The 20227-nt window shown below is 37.7% G+C and overlaps 2 protein-coding genes across 2 annotated transcripts; both read right to left on the bottom strand.

Annotated features, from left to right (window-relative positions):
- Window positions 1-3928: 3928 nt before the first annotated feature.
- Window positions 3929-11162, bottom strand: htr3a (5-hydroxytryptamine (serotonin) receptor 3A). Its single transcript, XM_056263040.1, has 9 exons — window positions 10969-11162; window positions 10510-10673; window positions 10372-10416; window positions 9654-9763; window positions 9378-9547; window positions 9002-9162; window positions 7493-7703; window positions 5663-5893; window positions 3929-4746 (listed from the first exon to the last, which is right to left on the bottom strand). The coding sequence occupies exons 1-9, from the start codon at window positions 11033-11035 to the stop codon at window positions 4457-4459; spliced, it is 1449 nt and encodes a 482-aa protein (XP_056119015.1). The 5' UTR covers window positions 11036-11162; the 3' UTR covers window positions 3929-4456.
- A 1599-nt stretch (window positions 11163-12761) lies between these two features.
- htr3b (5-hydroxytryptamine (serotonin) receptor 3B) lies at window positions 12762-19838 on the bottom strand. Its single transcript, XM_056263039.1, has 9 exons — window positions 19516-19838; window positions 19109-19275; window positions 18859-18903; window positions 18312-18421; window positions 18024-18193; window positions 17645-17802; window positions 14288-14498; window positions 13987-14196; window positions 12762-13137 (listed from the first exon to the last, which is right to left on the bottom strand). The coding sequence occupies exons 1-9, from the start codon at window positions 19550-19552 to the stop codon at window positions 12872-12874; spliced, it is 1374 nt and encodes a 457-aa protein (XP_056119014.1). The 5' UTR covers window positions 19553-19838; the 3' UTR covers window positions 12762-12871.
- Between the last annotated feature and the right edge of the window lie 389 nt (window positions 19839-20227).

Here is a 20227-nt window from a genome sequence, read left to right as displayed (position 1 = left end):
CGTCAACACAACGGAACTATTTTCAGGCGCTGCGTCATATCATTATGCCTGCTGCATGGTATGGCAGTAAAGTTTCTTGATTATTACGCAGGAATGAGAGTATAGTTCTTAGCCATACCAGCCTAGAAAATCGCAACTTTTCATTTTCCGTCGGTCTTAGTGCACGATGTAACTACAGAAGAGTCAAGTTTTAAATAGGAAAAATATCAAAACTCTTTGGTCATTTTTCTTTAGAAATGCTAATGGTCTTGTCCACTTCAATGATGTATGCTAAGCTATGCTAAAAGTGGTACCGCCAGAACCGGAGATCGGCTGAATGGATTCAAAAACGGTAAAACTCAACAGTTTAACTCTGGGGGAGTTGTAAAATGAGCCTATTTCCAAAAAAAGTGGAGTATCCCTTTAAGACCGGGGGAAACATTGCAAGTATTCGCATTTCGCACTGGTGGAGCGTTAACTGGTTGTAAGTACTGCTTCAAAATGCCAAAAGAAGAAACAGGAGCAAGAGACAAAAAATAGAGAGTAGGCAATTTATTGAAAACTGCATTTAAACTTAAACAGACTGATCAAAAGTTTAAGACCATAGGCATAAAAAGGTAAAATCTGCACAAAAATATGGCTTTCGTGTCATTGATCTTCAGGCAGTCGCACTGTCATGATCTCCTGATGGCAAAGGCAAAAAGGCTTTCTCTCTTTGAACGTGGCAGGATTGTTGAGCTGCACAAGCAAGGCCTCTCGCAACGCGCCATCGCTGGCAAGGTTGGACGCAGTAAGACAGTCATTTTACATTTCTTAAAAGATCCTGAGAATTATGGGACAAAAAAGTCAAGTGGTAGACCCAAAAAAAAATTCACCTGCACTGAGCCGCAGGATCCGACGGGTTGCACTTACTGATGCTGACTGTAGCCCAATAACCAAACTCAAGAACCAGAAACGTCTTCAAAGGCCACGTCTCCTCCCACGCCACAAAGTTGCCCGTTTGGAATTTGCAAGGGAGCACCAAACATGGGCCATTGAAAGGTGGAAGAAAGTTTTATTCTCTGACGAGAAAAAATTTAACCTGGACGGTCCTGATGGCTTCCAACGTTACTGGCATGACAAGGAGATCCCACCGGAGATGTTTTCTACGCGGCACAGTGGAGGAGGCTCCATCATGACCTGGTGTGCTTTTTCCTTCAATGGGAAAATGGAGCTTCAGGTTGTGCAGGGGCGTCAAATGTTGCAGCGGGCATCCCTCTTGACTGAGGGCCCTCGTCTGTGCGGTAATGACTGGGTCTTTCAACAGGACAACGCTGCAATTCACAACGCCCGCCTGACGAAGGACTTCTTCCAGGAGAATAACGTCACTCTTTTGGACCATCCTGCGTGTTCTAAATCCCATTGAGAACATTTGGGGATGGATGGCAAGGGAAGTTTACAAAAATGGACGTCAGTTCCAGACCGTGGATGCCCTTCGTGAAGCCATCTTCACCACATGGAGCAACGTTCCCAGCAGCCTCCTGGAAACAGTCCCATCAAGCATGCTGAAACGAGTGTTTGAGTGATCAACAAGAACGGTGGGGCTACTCACTACTGAGTCGTTTTTTGACACTTTTAGTTCTGTTGTAGGTTTATTTTTGGGCTATGGTCTTAAACTTTTTTCAGCTGATGACCAGCCCGTTTAAGTTTAAATGCAGTTTTCAATAAATTGCCAACTCTCTATTTTTTGTCTCTTGCTCCTGTTTCTTCTTTTGGCATTTTGAAGCAGTACTTACAACCCGGTTATGATCCACCAGTGCGAAATGCAAATACTTGCAATGTTTCCCCCGGTCTTAAGATTTTGTTTAGGAGTGTATAATACAAGTTCCTCCATGACGTCATCTCACTGTTGATTGGTCCCTGCTAATTAGCAGTAACATTAGCAGAAAATTCATGCATATTGTGTATTGCCAATGCCATTAGTGGAGCGATGCACGAAGCACAGCTCAGAGGTCACTTTCAAAACAACCAGCTTCTGTTGGGAACGCGGTGAATTCGTGGAAAAACTTGAACCTGTTGCGAATTCTTCGTGAAGTGAAATTCATTCACAGAACAACGGTAAATGTAAGCGCACATTTACAGTGGCTAATGAAACGCTGCTATCTTTTCACTTCTAACTCTCTTTGTAAATCATGTGCCTCATATATAGCACACAATGCTACCTCAGAGTGCTGAGCTAATGAGACTTTTAATTAGGTCTATCTCTTTAGATGAAACTGATTTTTTTTTAATGATCGTCTGTGAAAGACCGCATGGTTCAGATCAGATTGTCTATTCGCTTTGGAAAGTGAAGCATCGTTAAAGGTGACGCCGTTGCTGCTGGCACCCAAGACCGCCAGATTTCGGCAAAGGTCATGTGACCTCCTCTGCGTGAATAGCTTTTGTGTGACGAGCAGGGCGTCCTATCTTTGGTTGCTCTTTGACCCAGATATGATCTAATGGACAAGGGAAGTTTAGACAGCGAAAGACTGAATGGTGGACGCGGTCTTCCCAAATCCCTTCAATTGTGTTCCCAGCTAAGCCGTGCCTGCGGGTGCGAGCAGGCCCAGTGGACGACCTCCAGCACATGAATTTGCAAAACAAGTAACAGCCTACAAATGCCACTTGAAGCCAGTTGTTATGACTGTGCATGGCTTTCAGGAATTACACTGCCAACTTCACCATGCCAACATTCCGTTCTTGGTTGATAATGAAATTCGTCTGGCAATGGAATCATATTGTGTCCACGGCTAATGCAGACTGTATATAATATTACAGATACCAGTGAAAGTATGTAATGATGTCCCTCACATCAGCAGTGTCTTACCTGCATTACATGGCCTTAGAAGCCCTCTGCTGGTTAAAGTTGAAATGTAATTATGATCATGTTAATCATAATGACATATTTATTTAATTTACATCAAGACTGGCATTTACTAAGACACACATCAAACTCTTGTTCTTTGTAAAATGTGAAGTTACTCTGTAAATTCAGGACTGTGGGGAGCAGAAAGCAGGATGGAGAGATGTGGCCACATTGATTGTATTGGGATCAATGCTCCCATTTACTGTCTAACTGATTTTTTTTTTTTTTTCTTTAATTATGTAGGGTGTCGATGGCATTTATCCAATCACCCCAGGCCTGCTGAGTGCATTCCCAGTGAGGTGAAAATCTTTACAATTAGTACATTTAGTGTCACGGGCAACGACTAAAACTCAACCCCCCTTGGGCTGGAAGAGAGGAAACACAATACAGACACGGTCAAACATCTTCTCAAGACATACAATACAGACAATCTACAGGATGTTTTCATTTCAGTAACAGGATAGCATATTTTTCACAGTACTACAGATTTGATCAGGATAACAGAGGAGGATATTTGAACCTAAATAATCGATTGTTGTTTTCATGACAATATAAAACCAAAATGATTTGGGTTCCAGCATTTACAAAGCATTTACTAGCATACACTAACGTTCAAAAGTTACAGTAAGATTTTTCATGCTTTTTAAAGAAGTCTCTTATGCTCACCATTTCTTTGATCAAAACTAATATTACAACTTTAAAATATAATTTACTGCTGTGATGGCAAAGCTGAATTTTTTAGCATCATTTCTCCAGTCTTCTGTGTCACATGATCCTTCGGAATTCATTCTATATGCTGCTTTGCTCAAGAAACATTTCTTATTATCATCAATGTTACCAGTTGTGCTGCTTAATATTTTTGAGGAAACAGTGAAACATTTTTCTCAGGATTCTTTGGGAAATAAGTTTTTTAAAAACAGCATTTATTTGAAATAGAAATCTTTTGTAACATTATAAATGATTCATTTAATGTATTGTTGCTGAATGAAACAATTTTGTTGTTGTTTTAATAACAAATCTGACCCCAAACTTTGAATGGTAGTGCGTGTTTGACCTCTAATGCAGTAAGATATTTTTTCGTAGTATTGAAATACTTTTTAAAAAAAGACAATACACTGCTAAAAGTTTTGATATACTGTTCAACAGTGAGTTATATATGCATGTCATATAGGCTTTAAAGCTTTGTTTGTCTGACTTTGCTGCTTCTTTCTTTGGCTTCTTTTGGAACTATTTCCATTGGTGGAGGAAAAAACCCAAAATAGCTTCCCATAATGTATCTAAAATGTGAGTCGTTCATTTTTATTACTTCTTTTTATGTTTTACTGCTGTACGAAAGGAGTCTCACACAGATATAACAATCATACATGTATTCTGTATGCTTTTTTCAGAGACTTCAGAGCATTCATCTGGTAAGAACAGCAGTCTACAAGTAATAACTCTTGATTTGAAAGCACATTTCTCCTCTATGGTGCTCAAGTTATTCTCTTGTGGGATAACAATCGCATTACCAGCATTCAAACTACGTCAAACACTGCATTTACTTTTAGCAGTGAGACAGAATTGGCGCCTTCCCTCTGTGACCCATGTCTGCGGTCAGACGGTCTGCCAGACGGACCACAGTGTGCCTAAAGTGATGCTGTAGGCCAACACGGTGAGCAGGTAGATGCGGAACAGCAGGACGTCCAGTACGTACCCCACCTGCAGCCACTCCTTAGCGATCTCCCTGCTCTCATCCTTCTTCTCCATGAACTGACGGATGGTGGTGATCTCGCGCAGGATGCCGTCCATGACGGGAGGTCCGGTGTCCCGCGCGGACAGGCTCAAGCCCAGGTTTCTCCCGGAGTCTCTGGATCCCTCGCAGCTGTGGTGGTTGCAGTGAAGCGCTTAAAAACAAATCACAGGTGAGTTTCAGAGCTTGTTTAATCTGTAAAAACAGACCACCTAGAGAACTGGATCTAAACCTTACTGGCCCACCCATAGTCCACAACAATATTTGAACGTTTCTGTAAAGATGCACTTAGAACAATTGCAAACACTTGCATTATGAAAAGAGCAAATCCTTGCCCAGGTCATTTAGTGCATGGGTTCCCAAAAAACCTGTGTCATCATCCTTAGACATCAAATATTTACCAGAGGTATGCCCTGAGATTTTAGGTTAATAGGCAAGACACCCCAGGTGAATAGGGTAAAAATAAATGAACTAATAGATTTCACCATACTTGCTTTGTGGATTGATTACATTATGAATTTGCAAAACCAAAATTGTATAACAAGTTTTCTGAATAATGTTTAAATATGCACTATTTTGCATACATTTCTACAACAAAAAGCTGAACATTGTATAAAGCCAGTTTTGAGTCAAAGGTTTTTACAGAGGGGATTTTGGATATCTCTTTTTATCATTCCATAAATCAGAAAATACTGTCAACAGCCAGAAAAAAAAAAAACATTATCAGGCAAATTATATATGAACAAACCCTTATGTAAAAACCTTCAGAACATAGATAGGAATAAAACTGTAGTGTGGTGTATGTAAGTGCTGCTGAAGTGGAGATTTCTGAATAAAAAACACAAAGGTCAGAAAATGACCTTTGAAGATCTACAGACGCAAATAGATAAAGTGCTATAAAAGGTACAGTTAAAAGTGTATTTTGGATGTTTTCTTTCCACTAGTCTGAAAGAACACTTTGCGAAAAGACAAAAAGTAAAAAAATACATTAGAAATAACCCTTATTTAGCGAATGGAAACAGTTGCTACGGTAGGATTGGTCAGGAGGGGCTTGGCGCAGGGTCAGTTACCTGTGTTCATGTTGTTCTCTTTGTAGAGCGGCAGGTCAGAGCCCTGCGAGAGGAGCGAGCAGACCTTCCTGTTGCGAATGCAGAGCAGGACTGTGGCCTTCTCCAGCACCAGGTGTTTGACCCACTGCGGGACACGAGACTGAAGATCCTGCTTGTGCACCAGCCTCACGATCAAAACAGACTCGGTCAGACTGATGACCAGCAGCGCCATGCATACCACAAAGTACACACCTACACTCAAACACACAGACATAACACGCCGTTACATGCAGCGTTCTTTCTGAGCAAAGCATGCTATTAATGGCCAGAAACACAATGTAGCAAATGCTTGCAGAATGTAAGAATTAAAATATCGAATACAGAACAATTCATTTCCTTATTATACACTACTATTCAAAAGTTTGGGGTCGGTATGATTTTTTTATGTTTTTGAAACAAGTTTATTGCTTTTTTTTTTTTTTTTACAAACATACAGTCGAAAAGGTAATGTTGTGAAATATTATTGCAACTGTTTTCTATGTTAATATGTTTTAAAATGTGTGTTTTTTCCTGTGATTGCAAGGTTGAATTATCAGCAACATTACTCCAGTCTTCAGTGTCACATGATCTATCAGAAATCATTCTAATATGCTGATTTGCTGCTCAAGAAACATTCTTTATTATCAATGTTGAAAACAGTTGTGCTGCTTAATATTTTTGTAGAAACTGGGATTTTCTCTGATATTTGGATGAATGGAAAGTTCAAAAGAACAGCATTTATTTGAAATAGAATTTTGTTTTTGCAAAAATGCAAATGTCTTTGCATTCACTTTTGATCAATTTAATGCATCTTTACTGAATAAAAATATTCATTTAATAAGTAAAAAAAATCTTACTGACCCCAAAATTTGGAAGGGGAATGCATGTGATAACTGCCCTTATTTTACAGTAACTAAAGAAAAATAAATATATAGAGAGTGTGGTCCAAATGACCCCTGACCAAAAATATTTAACTTTTTTTTCTTTAAAAAAAATAATTTTTCATAATATTTCTTTAATAATAAGTATTTAACTCTAGCTGCATGAACTCCTCAAGTTTGTGTACAACCTGATGATAGATAGAAGTAAATGCTGACCATGTATATATAATCACACGATCAATTTCACAAATTTGCAGTGTATAGGATCTTAAATGTTTCAAATTCATTTCCTTTACATAATGTTTCTCTGTTGTAATTTTTATTTTATATAAAATGTTTATTTCCTGGTTTAAATTAGATTTTGAATTTATGCTAACCGTGTCAAGATAATAATATTGCTGGTTTGCCTAGAGTCACACTGGTTTATTGCTGTATTCTGTATTCACTTATTTTAGATGAGTAGTTCTCATGATCTTTCTCAAGAAAGAAAGAAAAACATTGCGTGCCCTCTATGGGCTTTAGTGTGTTTGACAGCATTAGTTTTGCAATTGCATTTGAACCTGAAACCTCTGTAGTGTTCTAGGCTGCTCTCCTTATCTCTCAAATTAATCAGTGTATTTCCGCACAAGCTTCCTCACAGCTGCACTTCTATACTGAAAATCAATAAACATGCGGATTGACTTCAGTTGAAACCCTCAAGAAATCTCTTGTTTTCTGCCTGCGCAATTCCGCCCAGCTGAGAGGAAACTGTATTGGATCACACCACTTGCTACAAAATTTGAACTAAGGACATTTAATATGCTCTAGATGCAGTAGACTAAATTCAAAACGTCACCTCTCACATAATTATACGCTTCCTCAATCAGGGAATACAGAATGAATGATTGGAATGCATCAGGTCATGTTCTATGAAACAGAAAGACCTCATTACCAATGAGAGGGGTCCCTATGGCAGTTGCTGGCAGAGTGTCTGAGACGATGATGAGAAAGACAGAATAGCCCAAGAGCAGAGTGATCTTGAAGGAGACTCTCTCTCCGCTGTCTGGAGGCAGGTAGAATCCAACGATGTCCATCACCATCAGGAATACACTGGGCAACAGGAGGTTGACTGTGTAAAACAGAGGTCTGCGTCGGATCACAACCTGGTGATTAAAGAAAGAGACGTATTTCCTTCTGGCAATAATCTGTTGATCTTTCTCACTTTGTTTTTCTTTCCCTTTGGCACTAATTTAAAACTACTTTCCAAAAGAAATGTGACCTGACATGTGGCGCATGTCCATTTAGTGGTACACTACCATTCAAAAGTTTGGAGTCGTTAGAATAAAAAATAAAATCAGGCAAAACCGTATTATTGTGAAATATTACAAATTTAAATAACTTTTCTCTATTTTAATATATTTTAAAATGTAGTTTATTCCTATGATGGCAAAGCTGAATGATCCTTCAGAAATTATCCTTCAGAAATCATTCTAATATGCTGATTTAGTGCTCAAGAAACATTATCAATGTTGAAAATGAAAACATTTCTGCTAGAGTTTTTGTGGAAAGATTGAGACACCTTTTGTCTGGATTCTTTGATGAATTGAATAGAAATAGAAGTTCAATAAAAATAGAAATCTTTTGTAACATTATAAATGCATTTAATTTGGATGCATCCTTGCAGAGTAATAATAATTATAGTCATAATATCTTTCAAACCTTACTTCCGCCAGCTTTTTGAGTTTTGGCCAGTGTTCAGGAACACATTGTGAGTTACGTAAACAGATTAACTATTTTCAAGTAACTAAAGTAATTACGTATTACTTTTAAAATGTACAACTATTTTATTTAATTTTTAGTCTATGATTGTAACACATTACTTTAAAATGTAACTTTCCCCAACACTGGTGCTGGAAAAAAATGTGTTCTGTAGCTTGGTGGGGTTTTTTGGGGGGGGGGTTTTTGCGCAAATGTTACTTTATTTATATGCTGATACATGTTTATCCGTAGTTCATTTTTAATTGGTTAAACTTTCACTTTAGAATACTGTTACAAATAATTAGTAATTCCTTCTGAAGGATTTAATAATACTTGAATTATTACTAATGTGTTACCATGATCTTCTTCACTTTAGAATTAATCATACATAATGCATTATTCATGTGAATTATGAACCTGTATATATAGTAGTTCTTAGTAGTCCTCTGGGAGGTATGAAAAAGTAGTTATTGATTAGCTAATAGTGAACTACCTCATTCAACTGAGCACTATAATTACCAATTCGTTAATCAGCGTTTCTTGTTAGTTGATAGTGGTTTCTAGAATGTTAAAATTGCATTACTCATTTGTTCCTGTGTAGTAATTCATTAATGACAGAACAGTATTCTAAAGTGTTCCCCTTTTTTCAAAAGCAAATGCTAATGTGTGCCGTGGCTTAATTTGGTGTTATTACGTTACTCACAGTAAACTTCATTTCGGCATAGAAATCATCATTATCTATGCTGAACTTGTTGTATGTGGAGAGGACATGAAGCAGCTCCCATTCTCCCTGGTTCATGAACACACGCTTGTCGTTCATTACTTCCTCAGGGGTTCTCATTAGTGTGATGTTGATGTCTTTAGCTATGGGATGAAATAAGGTTAAAGGTCAGTTCATTTGGCTTTTAGGAAAATGTTGCTTATTTTTATTGAGCTCGAATCATTTCTGCAATACTACATTAGAGCATTCTTATTTCTTCTGAAAATGTGGTTTTAGACTTGGAATCTGTGTGTAGGAGGTACAGTTTGTCAGTGATGAATCTGAATGATCTCTCTTGAGCTTACTCATGTTTACTCACTTGTGTGCAGCCAGCTCTGGAAAGTCAGGCTACATTTTTGGACATCATAAGGAAAGTTGTAGATATTGAGGGAGCAGGCGGTCACCACCTGGATAGGCTTATAGTTGCGAACAAGCCCGGTATGGCCTACATAGACGTAAGGAATATCAGGAGACTTTCCTACATCCACGCTGCAGAGAACAAAGAGAGTGTTTATAAAGGACTGCTGTGAAGAGTGACTGAAATGGTTCAAAACAAGTGTCTTATTAACGTCTCAATTATCTCAAGTCTACTCACAATTCATTGATGAGAATATCTGGAACCCAGATGTTGGCAGTGGGAATGGAAATCTGTTTGACTTCATCAAATTCTTCAGGATCCCACACAAGGAACTCATCTATCCATTCCTTTTGAAGTGAGAGAAATGTCAAGTACATATCAAAAAAGAATCAAATAAAATAATCCTCAATTAGGTACAACATAACTGTTCTTGTTTAATTTGGAGACGGAAATGAAAGTTAAGTTGCAAATCGGTTCATGAATCGGACAAGGCATATATACTGTCACGTTGTAAGTTTTTAAATCACAAAAAGAACCGATGATAGCCATGGGCCTACATCCTGTCAATCGAACGTTTGCTGTTTACGTTTATGGTTTACTAACAAGAAAAAAGTAATTTGTGACTGGGAGTCTGGTTTTGTCGTACATTGTTGATACACACATAAAAATACCCGTCTTGTATGAGTCAGTTGTTCGTGAATCACGTTGTATGTTTTTGATACACTATCCGCTCATAAGAGTTATCGAGGTTACACTGCTCGCCTAAGTTATTGATTCGTTAAAAAGAACCGGCTCATAAGAGTCTTTCGTTCAGGAATCGTTTGGGTCGCGCTGTAGATTCGATTCAGTAGCAGTGTTGCAGTTGCAGTGACCAAGTAGTGCGTGAAACAACAGTCACTTTTGATGATGTCGGTTCCCTAATATTAAATAAATGTATTATTTTCCACCAACATACCTGTCTGTACCAAACATATGTTGTCAAGACCTGGTTCTTCTCATCCTGTGTGGCACAAAATATTTAATTAGTAAACAATTATTGTATAAAATATTAGTTTACATAATTAATAGACGTTTGAGAATTCTATATACCCACCACATTGAGGATCGCATAAACCATGAGGTCAATGGCCACCGTCGTTGACTGTCTCCAGTCGCGCACTGGTCGAACTCCTTTCTTATATCCGGCACTTAAAAACTCATTTAATCGAACCAGAGTGGCATTGGCGAAGCGCCCAGTGTTACTGCTCAGCTTCTTCACTACACCGAGACAAAAGAATCTTACTTCATTCATCTTAGCTTCGGCATTAGAAAGTTTAAAGCCATTAATACGCGAAAGCATGTCGATTAATTGCAATAATTGATAGTGTTTCAATAAGCTGTCGAGCTGGCTACAAAAACAGCAATTTGGAAAATCGCAATCAGAAAGCACCTGCCAAATCGGCACTAGGTTTTGAGATGAGGCAATTTAATGTGAAAGTACAGCGCTCGTTCGTTTTAAAGCTTAAACGCGAGCTGTTCTTATAACCAAAGTCAAAAGTTTGAGAAAAGTTACCTGAGCAATTCACCAGCGCCCCATAGATACAAACGCAGAGAGCTGTCCAGAGTGCTGAACACTTCATTGTGCCGAGCTGTTTGGGTTTGCCCTGGCTTCTTCTCGCAGGCTTCTAGCCTGGTGCTGCTTCCTTCCAGTGATGCTCCATTAGTTATCTCTGAGCTTTCCAGAAGCGCTCGGGCTGTCATTACAGCACTTAGTCCACCCTCCCTTCTCTGCATCATCATCCCACAGTTTAGCCAGGTCAGAAAGCACTTCAGCTTGTCCCAAGAGTCACATAGGAGAGAATTAACTATATAAGCATGGCAAGTGTAATCTTGAAAAAAAAAAATAACAGTGTACTATTTCTTATACACTATTTCTCAACTGTATAAATGTGACACAGTGCTTAAAAATAACTATTTAGTCACAATTATTTTGTAAGCACTATCTTTGATTAGGCCTCACCTTAAGAATGAAGCATTGAGGCTGTGGTGTATTTGTGTTAAATATTTTAAATGTAATAGGTTAAACAGCATAAAGTGTACGTGTTTATGTTTGTGTTTTTCCCCTCGACAGCGGAGAGCGTATATGAATTACAGCTACCTTTGACATTTTATGGGTCATATTTCACCACCAGTTCAAGTCAATTTCCATGAGCACTTAGACTACTACATTAAACTGTGATCTTATACTTCGCCCAGCCATGATGAGACTTAATTAGCCTGGCAATTGGCAGGTGATTAGATTTGAGTCAGGAAAATATTATCAGAATTTTGATGAGGAATTGAATTATGTGTTTGTTTTTTTCTGACTGGACAGGCAGCTCTGAGAAGCTCTGTAATGAAAATGTACTATAGTGATAGTGACGTGGAAGTGATTGTGGTTTATTTTTCAGTAAGGAAACTGGAGCTTGATATATGATTATGTTACAGTACAGGGAAGGGTTCTTCACTCTCATTATATGTTATGTGTGATATTTCAAAGAATGCTCTTTAATCTTTTTTTAAAGGATGTATTGTTACCTGTTCTGTCCCCTAAAAATGACTTTTGTTTATGTAAGCCTATCTAGTCAAATTTATTCAGATATTAAATTAGTTCAATAAAAATCAGTTAATTTAGAAATTACAAGAGGATTTAGACGTTTTGCTTAAACAGTTTTTCATTGTATTTTCATTAGTACCATCCAGGACATAAATGATGACATATACATTTCAATAATATAATAAAAATAAAAATAATTTATTTGGAGTTTTAGCAGAACAAAATCTCAAAACATCTCAACAATACAAATTATTTTGCAACATTATTTATTTGCAAGCATTTTTAGATTTTGCAACAGTAAAAAAAATATTACCAAAGCAGTTATAGTAAAATGTTTATATAACGTAATCAAGCCAACTTAAGATTCTACATTTGAGTTCCACTCCATCTCCACTTATTTATGAATATTTAACATTCAAAATTATAGATACCATACCTTTAAAAAGTATTAACATAAATAAACACCTCCATTCTTATGAGTGGAGATTTATGTCAGAGAGGTGTGCTACAATCATTAAGAGAAGCATGGAAGAGAAAGACAATAAATACAAATTAGTACAATAATTTGTTTTCCTTTATTCTACTCAATACAAACACATACAACACAAAGAATACTTGCTTGCAGATAGTCTTTACGATTTTTACATCTGAAATAAAGTTCAAATGTTTTACAATAATCTCCTTAGGAAACTGGTCAAATTTTTTGTTAGTGTCAATCTGCAGAAGCACATCTGAATTAATGTGAATAGCAGGCATCAATGGCAAATAAAGTGTTTGATACTTTAAAACTGAAACTGCAGTTGTGGAATCTGTCTCACTTTGTTTTAACTTTCTCCAACCCCTCTGCCTCCGTTTTTGTCTTTTTGTCAACCTCTTTTTTTCAGGCAGAGCTCCAGGTTCCCCAGAGCAGCAGGAGAGTCATCACATAGATGAACATAAACACCAGGTACATGCAGAAGAGGAGCTTGTCCACTTTCAGGCACAGTTCCACCCAGTAAGACTGTGAAATGCCCTCACTGTCCTCCTCCTGAAGGTACAGTCTGAGAGACACCACCTCCTGCAGGATTTTCTCCAGTGAAGAGTCACTGTTTGAGACATCTGTCAGGGAGAACAGGTCTGGCTCTGGAGAGAGATCAGACTCGTAGCCTGAATCAAAGAGAACAAATCTTAAGCCATTTAAAAGCATGTGGTATATATACACACACACACACACACACACACACAATACATTTGATATAATAGGTATAGGTATAATATCTTAACGAACATTGCAACAATATTACAGTGATATTAATAGCCTACTGAAGTCGTCTGAGGTCATTTTCACTAACTTGCTTCTACAGAAAAAAGAGAGCGTGTGTTTACAATGTGTTATGAGACATGAAAGTAGCGCCTATACAGTGTTGTCATGGACAATGGTGACTATGAACCACTGATCTATATAGAGAATTTTCCGGGGTTCTCAGAAGCGGAAGACATCATAGTTGGGTAAACTTCTATAGTGGTGAACGGGAGATATAGTTATAATTTTTATATAAAAAATATAATTTTTGTATTTTCATTTGGTTTAATAGCAAAAGAAAAAAAATCTGTAATAGAGTTCCCACATCTTTTCAAAAGAGGGAAAAATATAGAGAGATTGATTATGTTGGTCAGAAGAGAGAAAGATTTCAAATTTGTCGTCACTCCTTCAGCGAGTGAAGACATATATATATATATATATATATATATATATATAAAGTTATATATTTGATTAATCTAGATAATGTTAATTTATGAACAATAGTCCAACAAACAAGTCCATAATTTATTATATTATTTTTTTAAATGTATTATTATAAACTGTTATACTGTATAAGAATATTCAGTATTACTTAAATGTTAACAATACAGTATTAGTACTGTTAACACTAACAAATGAATGTTGTTTATAACTTATGTCAACGAATAGAACCTGTAAACAACATGATAAATGGATCATATTCTCTCTCCTACCCCCTGATTGGTCCATATCATCCAGCGTCTTCATCGAAGTGAAAGCGCTCTCAAAAAAGCTCTGGTCCATCGAGCCGTATTTGTCTAGCAAGCAGGCAGATATGGACATCTCCTTGACTTCTGTCTCACTGTAATGCAAAAGCTTCACTACGAAAATGGACAATGACAAACTTAGCACCAGCAGCGCCATGCAAACAGCAAAGAAGACCCCTATGGAAAAAAGAGCAGACATTATTGTCAGTGAGGTGAGGTTGTCAATAGGGAAACATTGTGATTAGGAAAAGCTCTGGCTGTACTATACCAATGAGGGGTGTTTTAATGGCTGTGGCAGGGATTTCATCCATCAGATTGACTCTGATTACAGTGAAGCCCAGGAGAATGCTGGTCTTGAAAGTGATGCGAGTTCCACTGTTTGGAGGCAGATAGAAACTGGTGACATCCACCACCATGAAGAAGATGCTGGGGATGAGCAGACTTACCACGTACAGCAGGGGGCGCCTGCGGATCAGCACCTTCAGAGAGAGAGAGACAGAGTGGCTGGGATTGAACGCTCTCTGGGTGATATTTATTTCATCACTTGCCTTCAGAAAAAGAAAAAAAAACTGCTCTAGGGGCAGTCTGAAATGGCTGTGTCTGAAGAGGAATTACATAACAAGCTTAAAGTCCCCGTAAAGTCAAAATTAAGTATGTGTTCTGAGTTTGTCACACCACAGAAAAATGTGTTATTAGCCACCCAGCCAAATTTGAATGATAAAAAAAGCCGGCAAGTACATAAAATAAGCTATCAAAATCTTGAAAAAATGAGCAGTTTTCTCTGCTCTCAAACGCTGGGGGCGTGTCCGCTGGCTGCGCTGAAACCACGCCCACTCGCGGGAAAGCTGCACTCGACGGGACCCGCTACAGCCGAAATGGATGCTCCTAGCAGCTTATTAGGTTATACCAAGCCATATTTGTTTGAGCCTCCAGAGCCTGAATCCGATTCAGAAGACATTGACCAAGGAAGTCAACATCGTCCCCCTCGCTCTGCAACAGAATGGTAAATTTTTTCTCTCCCTTTTATGCAAGTTAGCTAAGTTATATGTAAGTAAACGTTAACTAGCTTAACCTAACTTAGACAAATAAAGTTAGACTAGCAATAAATAACAGAAAAAAACAACATATTTTTACACCTTATAGTTATAGATCAAACTAAGTTAGACTAGCAATAAACAACTGATTAAAAAATATATTTACACTTTATAGTTATAGATCAAACTAATAGCCATCATGGTTGTTATATTAACGATAAATTGATGTGCATAAATCCATTAGATAAGGGACTGCTTTGTGAACAGATACTAGTTTAAATTACTTGGCTAAGGAATTTTGATCATATAACGTTAAATAAAAATCACGTTAGAGGGTTGCAGAATTTAGTAGTTACAGTGGACTACCTACTATAATTATAACAAGCACACAAGGCAACTTACACTCATTGGTGGGCACGCATTGCCGATGATGGCGCCAGTTGTCGGCGGGACGGGAGGATGAAGGCCGAGGCGAGAGATAGTCGGTGCGGCACCTTTCACCAGTAACAACGGATTATCTGTGAATCCCAGTTGTCTCCGACGAAAGTTTATAAAACTATCACGAGTAAAATGATCACTACAGAGGCGGGTTTGGCTGGTGATCCTCAGCTCTCCATCAAGGTGGCTCTTCACAAAATTAATCCACCTCTTCTTGATGTCGTCGTTTTTAGGAAATTTAAACAAGGACACCGATCTGTTTTGCAAATGATTGCATCCAAGTAGTACGCATTTCCGTGACGAAGGCATGGCTAGATAGCAAACTGTAGGCTGTAGTAACTGATAATAGTACTGACAGTAACTCGCAAATGAGCGCCAAACTGATGCGAATGTGCTCTATTTATATTGTTAGAGGGATCAGTATCAGTGCGTCATCGAGTAGGGGCGTGTCCAAGAGCTCCAGTGCGTCATCGAGCCCTGTTTTAGACCCGCCCAAAAAATCCGTGAAATTGCCAGGGTGAAAAACTGTTTAACGGTCTAACTCCACAATTCAGTACTTCACAGTTCACAGTCTTTGTAATATGTTTTAGCAATACATTTCTAACCTTTAGAATGTGTTTAGAATGTTTTGTTAAAATTGCCTTTACAGGGACTTTAAGCCTTCTCCCCATTTCCTGGATTTGCTAAATCGGTCCAATTTCTCATTCTAGAACTGAAATTGTTTTCCCACACCTCAGCTCCCCCTGAGAACCGAACCTCACTGCCAATGAACTATTTCCCCTCGCTGCCCCTCATCTGGATCAGGACCATCCATTTCACTTTCCTTATTTAAGGATGCTTAAGCTTTCACAGTACAACAAAGAGCAATTTCTAACTGACTTAAACATGTTCCCCACCCATTTGCCCAATGAGTAAAAAACACAAATATGGATCTCTAAATGGCTTCGTCAATGAGCCGCAGAGCAAAGGTAATCAAAGAACACAGCCGTTTCCATGGTGTGCCTATCTTAGTGGAACAGGGTGGATTGCCCACGAGTGTGAGCTATCGGCCTATTTCTCCCACTGAACACGACGTTCATTGATCAAATGCCAGAAAGACAGTCTCATTATCATCATCCTTGCTGTGTGTTGTCTGCCGCTAAGCCTCATCTATTAGCATTAGTGTGAGTCCGCTAACAGCCATGCAAAGGTTGGAGAAGGGTTGTGAAAGTGTGTCCGGCGGACGGTTACGTGCCAATGTCTCAGTCAGCCTCCAAAATGAACATTTGTCAAACACCAAATTCAAGTCAGATTTGGCAGTGATAAGTAAATAGAAAAGTACATTGAAATATTATTTAATTTTAGAAATGAAAATAAAATGAAATAATCATTCAATTGAAATATAATATATTTTGAAATTATTTCAAATTAAATCACATTAGATATTTTAAAGTCGCAATGTGAAGGAAGTAGCGGCAGATCTTTTCTATATTGTGATGTGCATTTGAGTGAAACGATTGAAAAAGAAAAAAAATGAAGTGCAGAGACCGGTTGTTGATTGAATGTGAACTTGCAGTCGACTGTAATAAATTTTAAGCAGACAAAATGATTGTCTAACAATAATAACTACAAACTACAAAATCTAACTTTACCCACATATATTCTGTACACTCATGTAAAGGGACATAAAAATCTCAACTCATTGATCGCTTATATCGTCGCAAAAAATAAACAATATTATCGTCCAGCAATATATATATATAAATTTGGATATACTTTATAGTGCATACATACAGTACACTCACATAAAGCAATAAGTTATTTATATAAATATCCCGGCTGTGTGATTGCATATATTGTCTCAAAAATTAAACAATATTATTGCTCAGCTCTATAAATAAATTTTATATTAATTAATTTAATTTCATTAATTTATCCGCATTGTCGCACTCACGTAAAGCGATATACATTACAGCAAATCCCAACTGTAATTCAGAATGTAAACTTTATTATCGCCCAGATCTAATCTAAAGTTATTAGGATATTATAAACAATAATGTTTTCTGATTTACTGTAAAGCTGCTTTGAAACAAAGTGTATCTGAAAAATTGAAGTCTAAAGCTGCCATTGAATGTCATTTTTACTGCATGAATAAACTCAGTATTAATCCTCACATTAAACTGAATCTGCGCGTAGTCTCTGTCCTCTAGATTCAATGTCCAGTAGTGAGAAGGGATAGACAGCAGCTCCCATTCACCATCATTCATGAACTCTCTGGTGTCACTGGCGATTTCCTCAGCAGGCCTCCATAGAGCTAAATCCACTTCACTCACTGTCAGAGAAACACATGAGCAGTTCATTGTGTTATGGTAGAATTAAGTATTTATGTTGGCAGGTTTGTGAGAACCTCATTTAAAGTGTCAGCTTTTTAAAGATTCTAACCTGGGCTGATCAAAAACACTCAGTAATCACAGCAACTCTCATTATACAGAGAGAGACCAGCTTGTTTGTAAAGGAGTGAAAGCACGAGCTGTGTATGAGTGAGTCATTTACCTGAGTGGAGCCAGCTGCGAAAGGTCACAGTGCAGTTCTGCTTGTCAAAGGGAAAGGCATACATCTCCAGGTGACATGCTGAGACCACCTGGATGGGTTTGTAGTTTTTTACTGTTCCTGAGCAGTTGACATAAACATATGGGATGACTGGGGATTTGCCAACATGGACGCTGGAGAGAGAGAGGAAGACATATGATGCAATGAGAGTATAACGCGACAAAATTCATTTCCAGGAAACAAAAGGAGCTTGTGATGCGGGCAGGAGAGATACATCTATCATGTACATACAATTCACTTATGATGACATCAGGCACCCAGATGGCATCCGAGGACAGCGATATTTCAGTGATTCCATCAAACTCTTCAGGATCCCAAACAAGAAACTCATCGTTCCATATCTGAAACATTAGAGTAATGGGGTTTACTGTTACCACCTAGCAGGTCCCATGAGAAAGATTCAGATCTCTGAAACGTTTAGATTTCATACATTTCAAAAATCTGATTATTGTGTGTGTTTCTTTGCTGGACCTGTCTCAGAAAGGTCAAATTAAATGTCTTTTATGTTAAAATTTAACGTAATAACATTTTGATATATATATGTATAGGTATATTGATATTATTCAGAATAAAAGTAAATGTTCAGGTTAAAGTCAAATGTCAGATGGTTTGATTTCAAGAGGTTACAGTGCTTTTTTTTTTTTTTAAAGCTATACCGTAAACAATGAACATCAGACTAATCCGAATATTTTGATCTGAAAGTTTATGCTATACAACCATGCTGCTGATTTCATTATGAATCATTACCACTAATTAGACAAAAATAACTGATACTAACTTGGCGATACCAAATGCTGGTGGTAACTTTCTGAGTCTGTCCGTCCTGTGAAAAGGCAGGCGCAAAATTACTTTATTATATTGACATGGAGAGCAAACATACTTTAACACCTGTGCAGTACGTTTATTTAGTTAACAACTTCTAACAGTGAACACTCCTATGCATTGCATATAAAAAAAACTTCACCTGATAGATGTATATGCAATATTAATCATACGATGAACCTCTCTAAAGGTTAAAAAGTACTTACCACATCCAGGACAGATTTGATTATAAGGTCAATGTAAATGGTAGTTGGTTTGGTCCAGTTATGGACAGGCCGAACTCCCAAGTCGTATTTGCGAAGCAGTAACCTGGTGAGTTGGTTCAGAGCAGATCTCTTTGGTTTCTCTGGGACTAACTCAGCCCGTGGAATAGCTGTACAGAAATGTTAATAAGTGCAGATCCTGATTATGCTATAATTATCAGTATGGATTGGCAGCATACAGAATTCAATCACATTCATTCCAATAAATTCACAGCAAGTACAACGTTCACTGAAAGGTCAAATGTTTCTAATTGTATTGTATCCTTTGAATAATAAATGTTAATGCAAGCAGCTATAACTGAATGTTTGTATACTTAATACAGTAAAAAAAGAAGCAGCACTGGACTTACCTGACAGAACCAAAGATAGCAAGAGGACAGGACTCATCCTGGCAATTCAATTCCAGGAACTTCAGAAGAAGAAAAATGCAAACTTATTCAAATCACTTTCCACAGCCTTTGTCCCAGCTTTTAAAATGTTACCCAATTACAAAGTGCCTTTTATTCCAGCAGAATGCCATGGAGCATCAGAATGGTCGTTGTACACATGACTGCAACAAATGCACAGCAGCAACTTGCTCACCACTCTAGCAAATTGATTTTCCATTATGATGGTAAGAAGATCTGGGTTTAGTGAATTGGATGTGTACTCTGACTGCTCAGTTCATGGACCCTATATACTATAGAGAATAATGGGACATGATACATACATAATCACAATTATGCAATCAACTATTATCAGTAAAATCGTCCAAAAACACATAATTTATTTCTTATTTATATATTGAGCATGAGCAGGATTGTAATGCTGCTTTTACTGAATTGGTGCATATTTGAACAAAATCATTGTAATTTGTTTTATTTACTTTTGTAATGACATTCTTTGTCAAGAAGTCTATCAAATACACAATAAATAGAGTGATATGTAAACAGCATTGCGTGATGTAAATTAAGTTTTTCTTAAGTTTTCAATAGGTGTTCTAAAAAGTCATCCCTAAATTAGTGCCACATAGACTGTTCTGTCAAACGCTAGACTAGACCTCTACCCTATACAAATTTTCTT

This window comes from Rhinichthys klamathensis, unplaced genomic scaffold (assembly GCF_029890125.1).
Source record: "Rhinichthys klamathensis goyatoka isolate OS25496 unplaced genomic scaffold, OSU_Roscu_1.1 h1tg000197l_1, whole genome shotgun sequence".
Classification (NCBI taxonomy): domain Eukaryota; kingdom Metazoa; phylum Chordata; class Actinopteri; order Cypriniformes; family Leuciscidae; genus Rhinichthys; species Rhinichthys klamathensis.
The sequence above is the reverse complement of the archived record's forward strand: the minus strand, read 5'-3'. Positions and strand labels throughout refer to the sequence as shown.

Excerpts from the sequence above, each read along its gene's own strand:
- htr3b (XM_056263039.1), bottom strand. The coding sequence starts at position 19,552 with ATGAGTCCTGTCCTCTTGCTATCTTTGGTTCTGTCAG. Across the intron at positions 18,422-18,858 it reads CCAGCATTTGGTATCGCCAA|ATATGGAACGATGAGTTTCT; the intron begins GTTAGTATCAGT and ends CTAATGTTTCAG. Across the intron at positions 13,138-13,986 it reads TGATATGGACCAATCAGGGG|GCTACGAGTCTGATCTCTCT; the intron begins GTAGGAGAGAGA and ends TCTTTGATTCAG.
- htr3a (XM_056263040.1), bottom strand. The coding sequence starts at position 11,035 with ATGAAGTGTTCAGCACTCTGGACAGCTCTCTGCGTTTGTATCTATGGG. Across the intron at positions 10,417-10,509 it reads TTTATGCGATCCTCAATGTG|GATGAGAAGAACCAGGTCTT; the intron begins GTGGGTATATAG and ends TGTGCCACACAG. Across the intron at positions 5,894-7,492 it reads CATAGGGACCCCTCTCATTG|GTGTGTACTTTGTGGTATGC; the intron begins GTAATGAGGTCT and ends GTTTGAGTGTAG.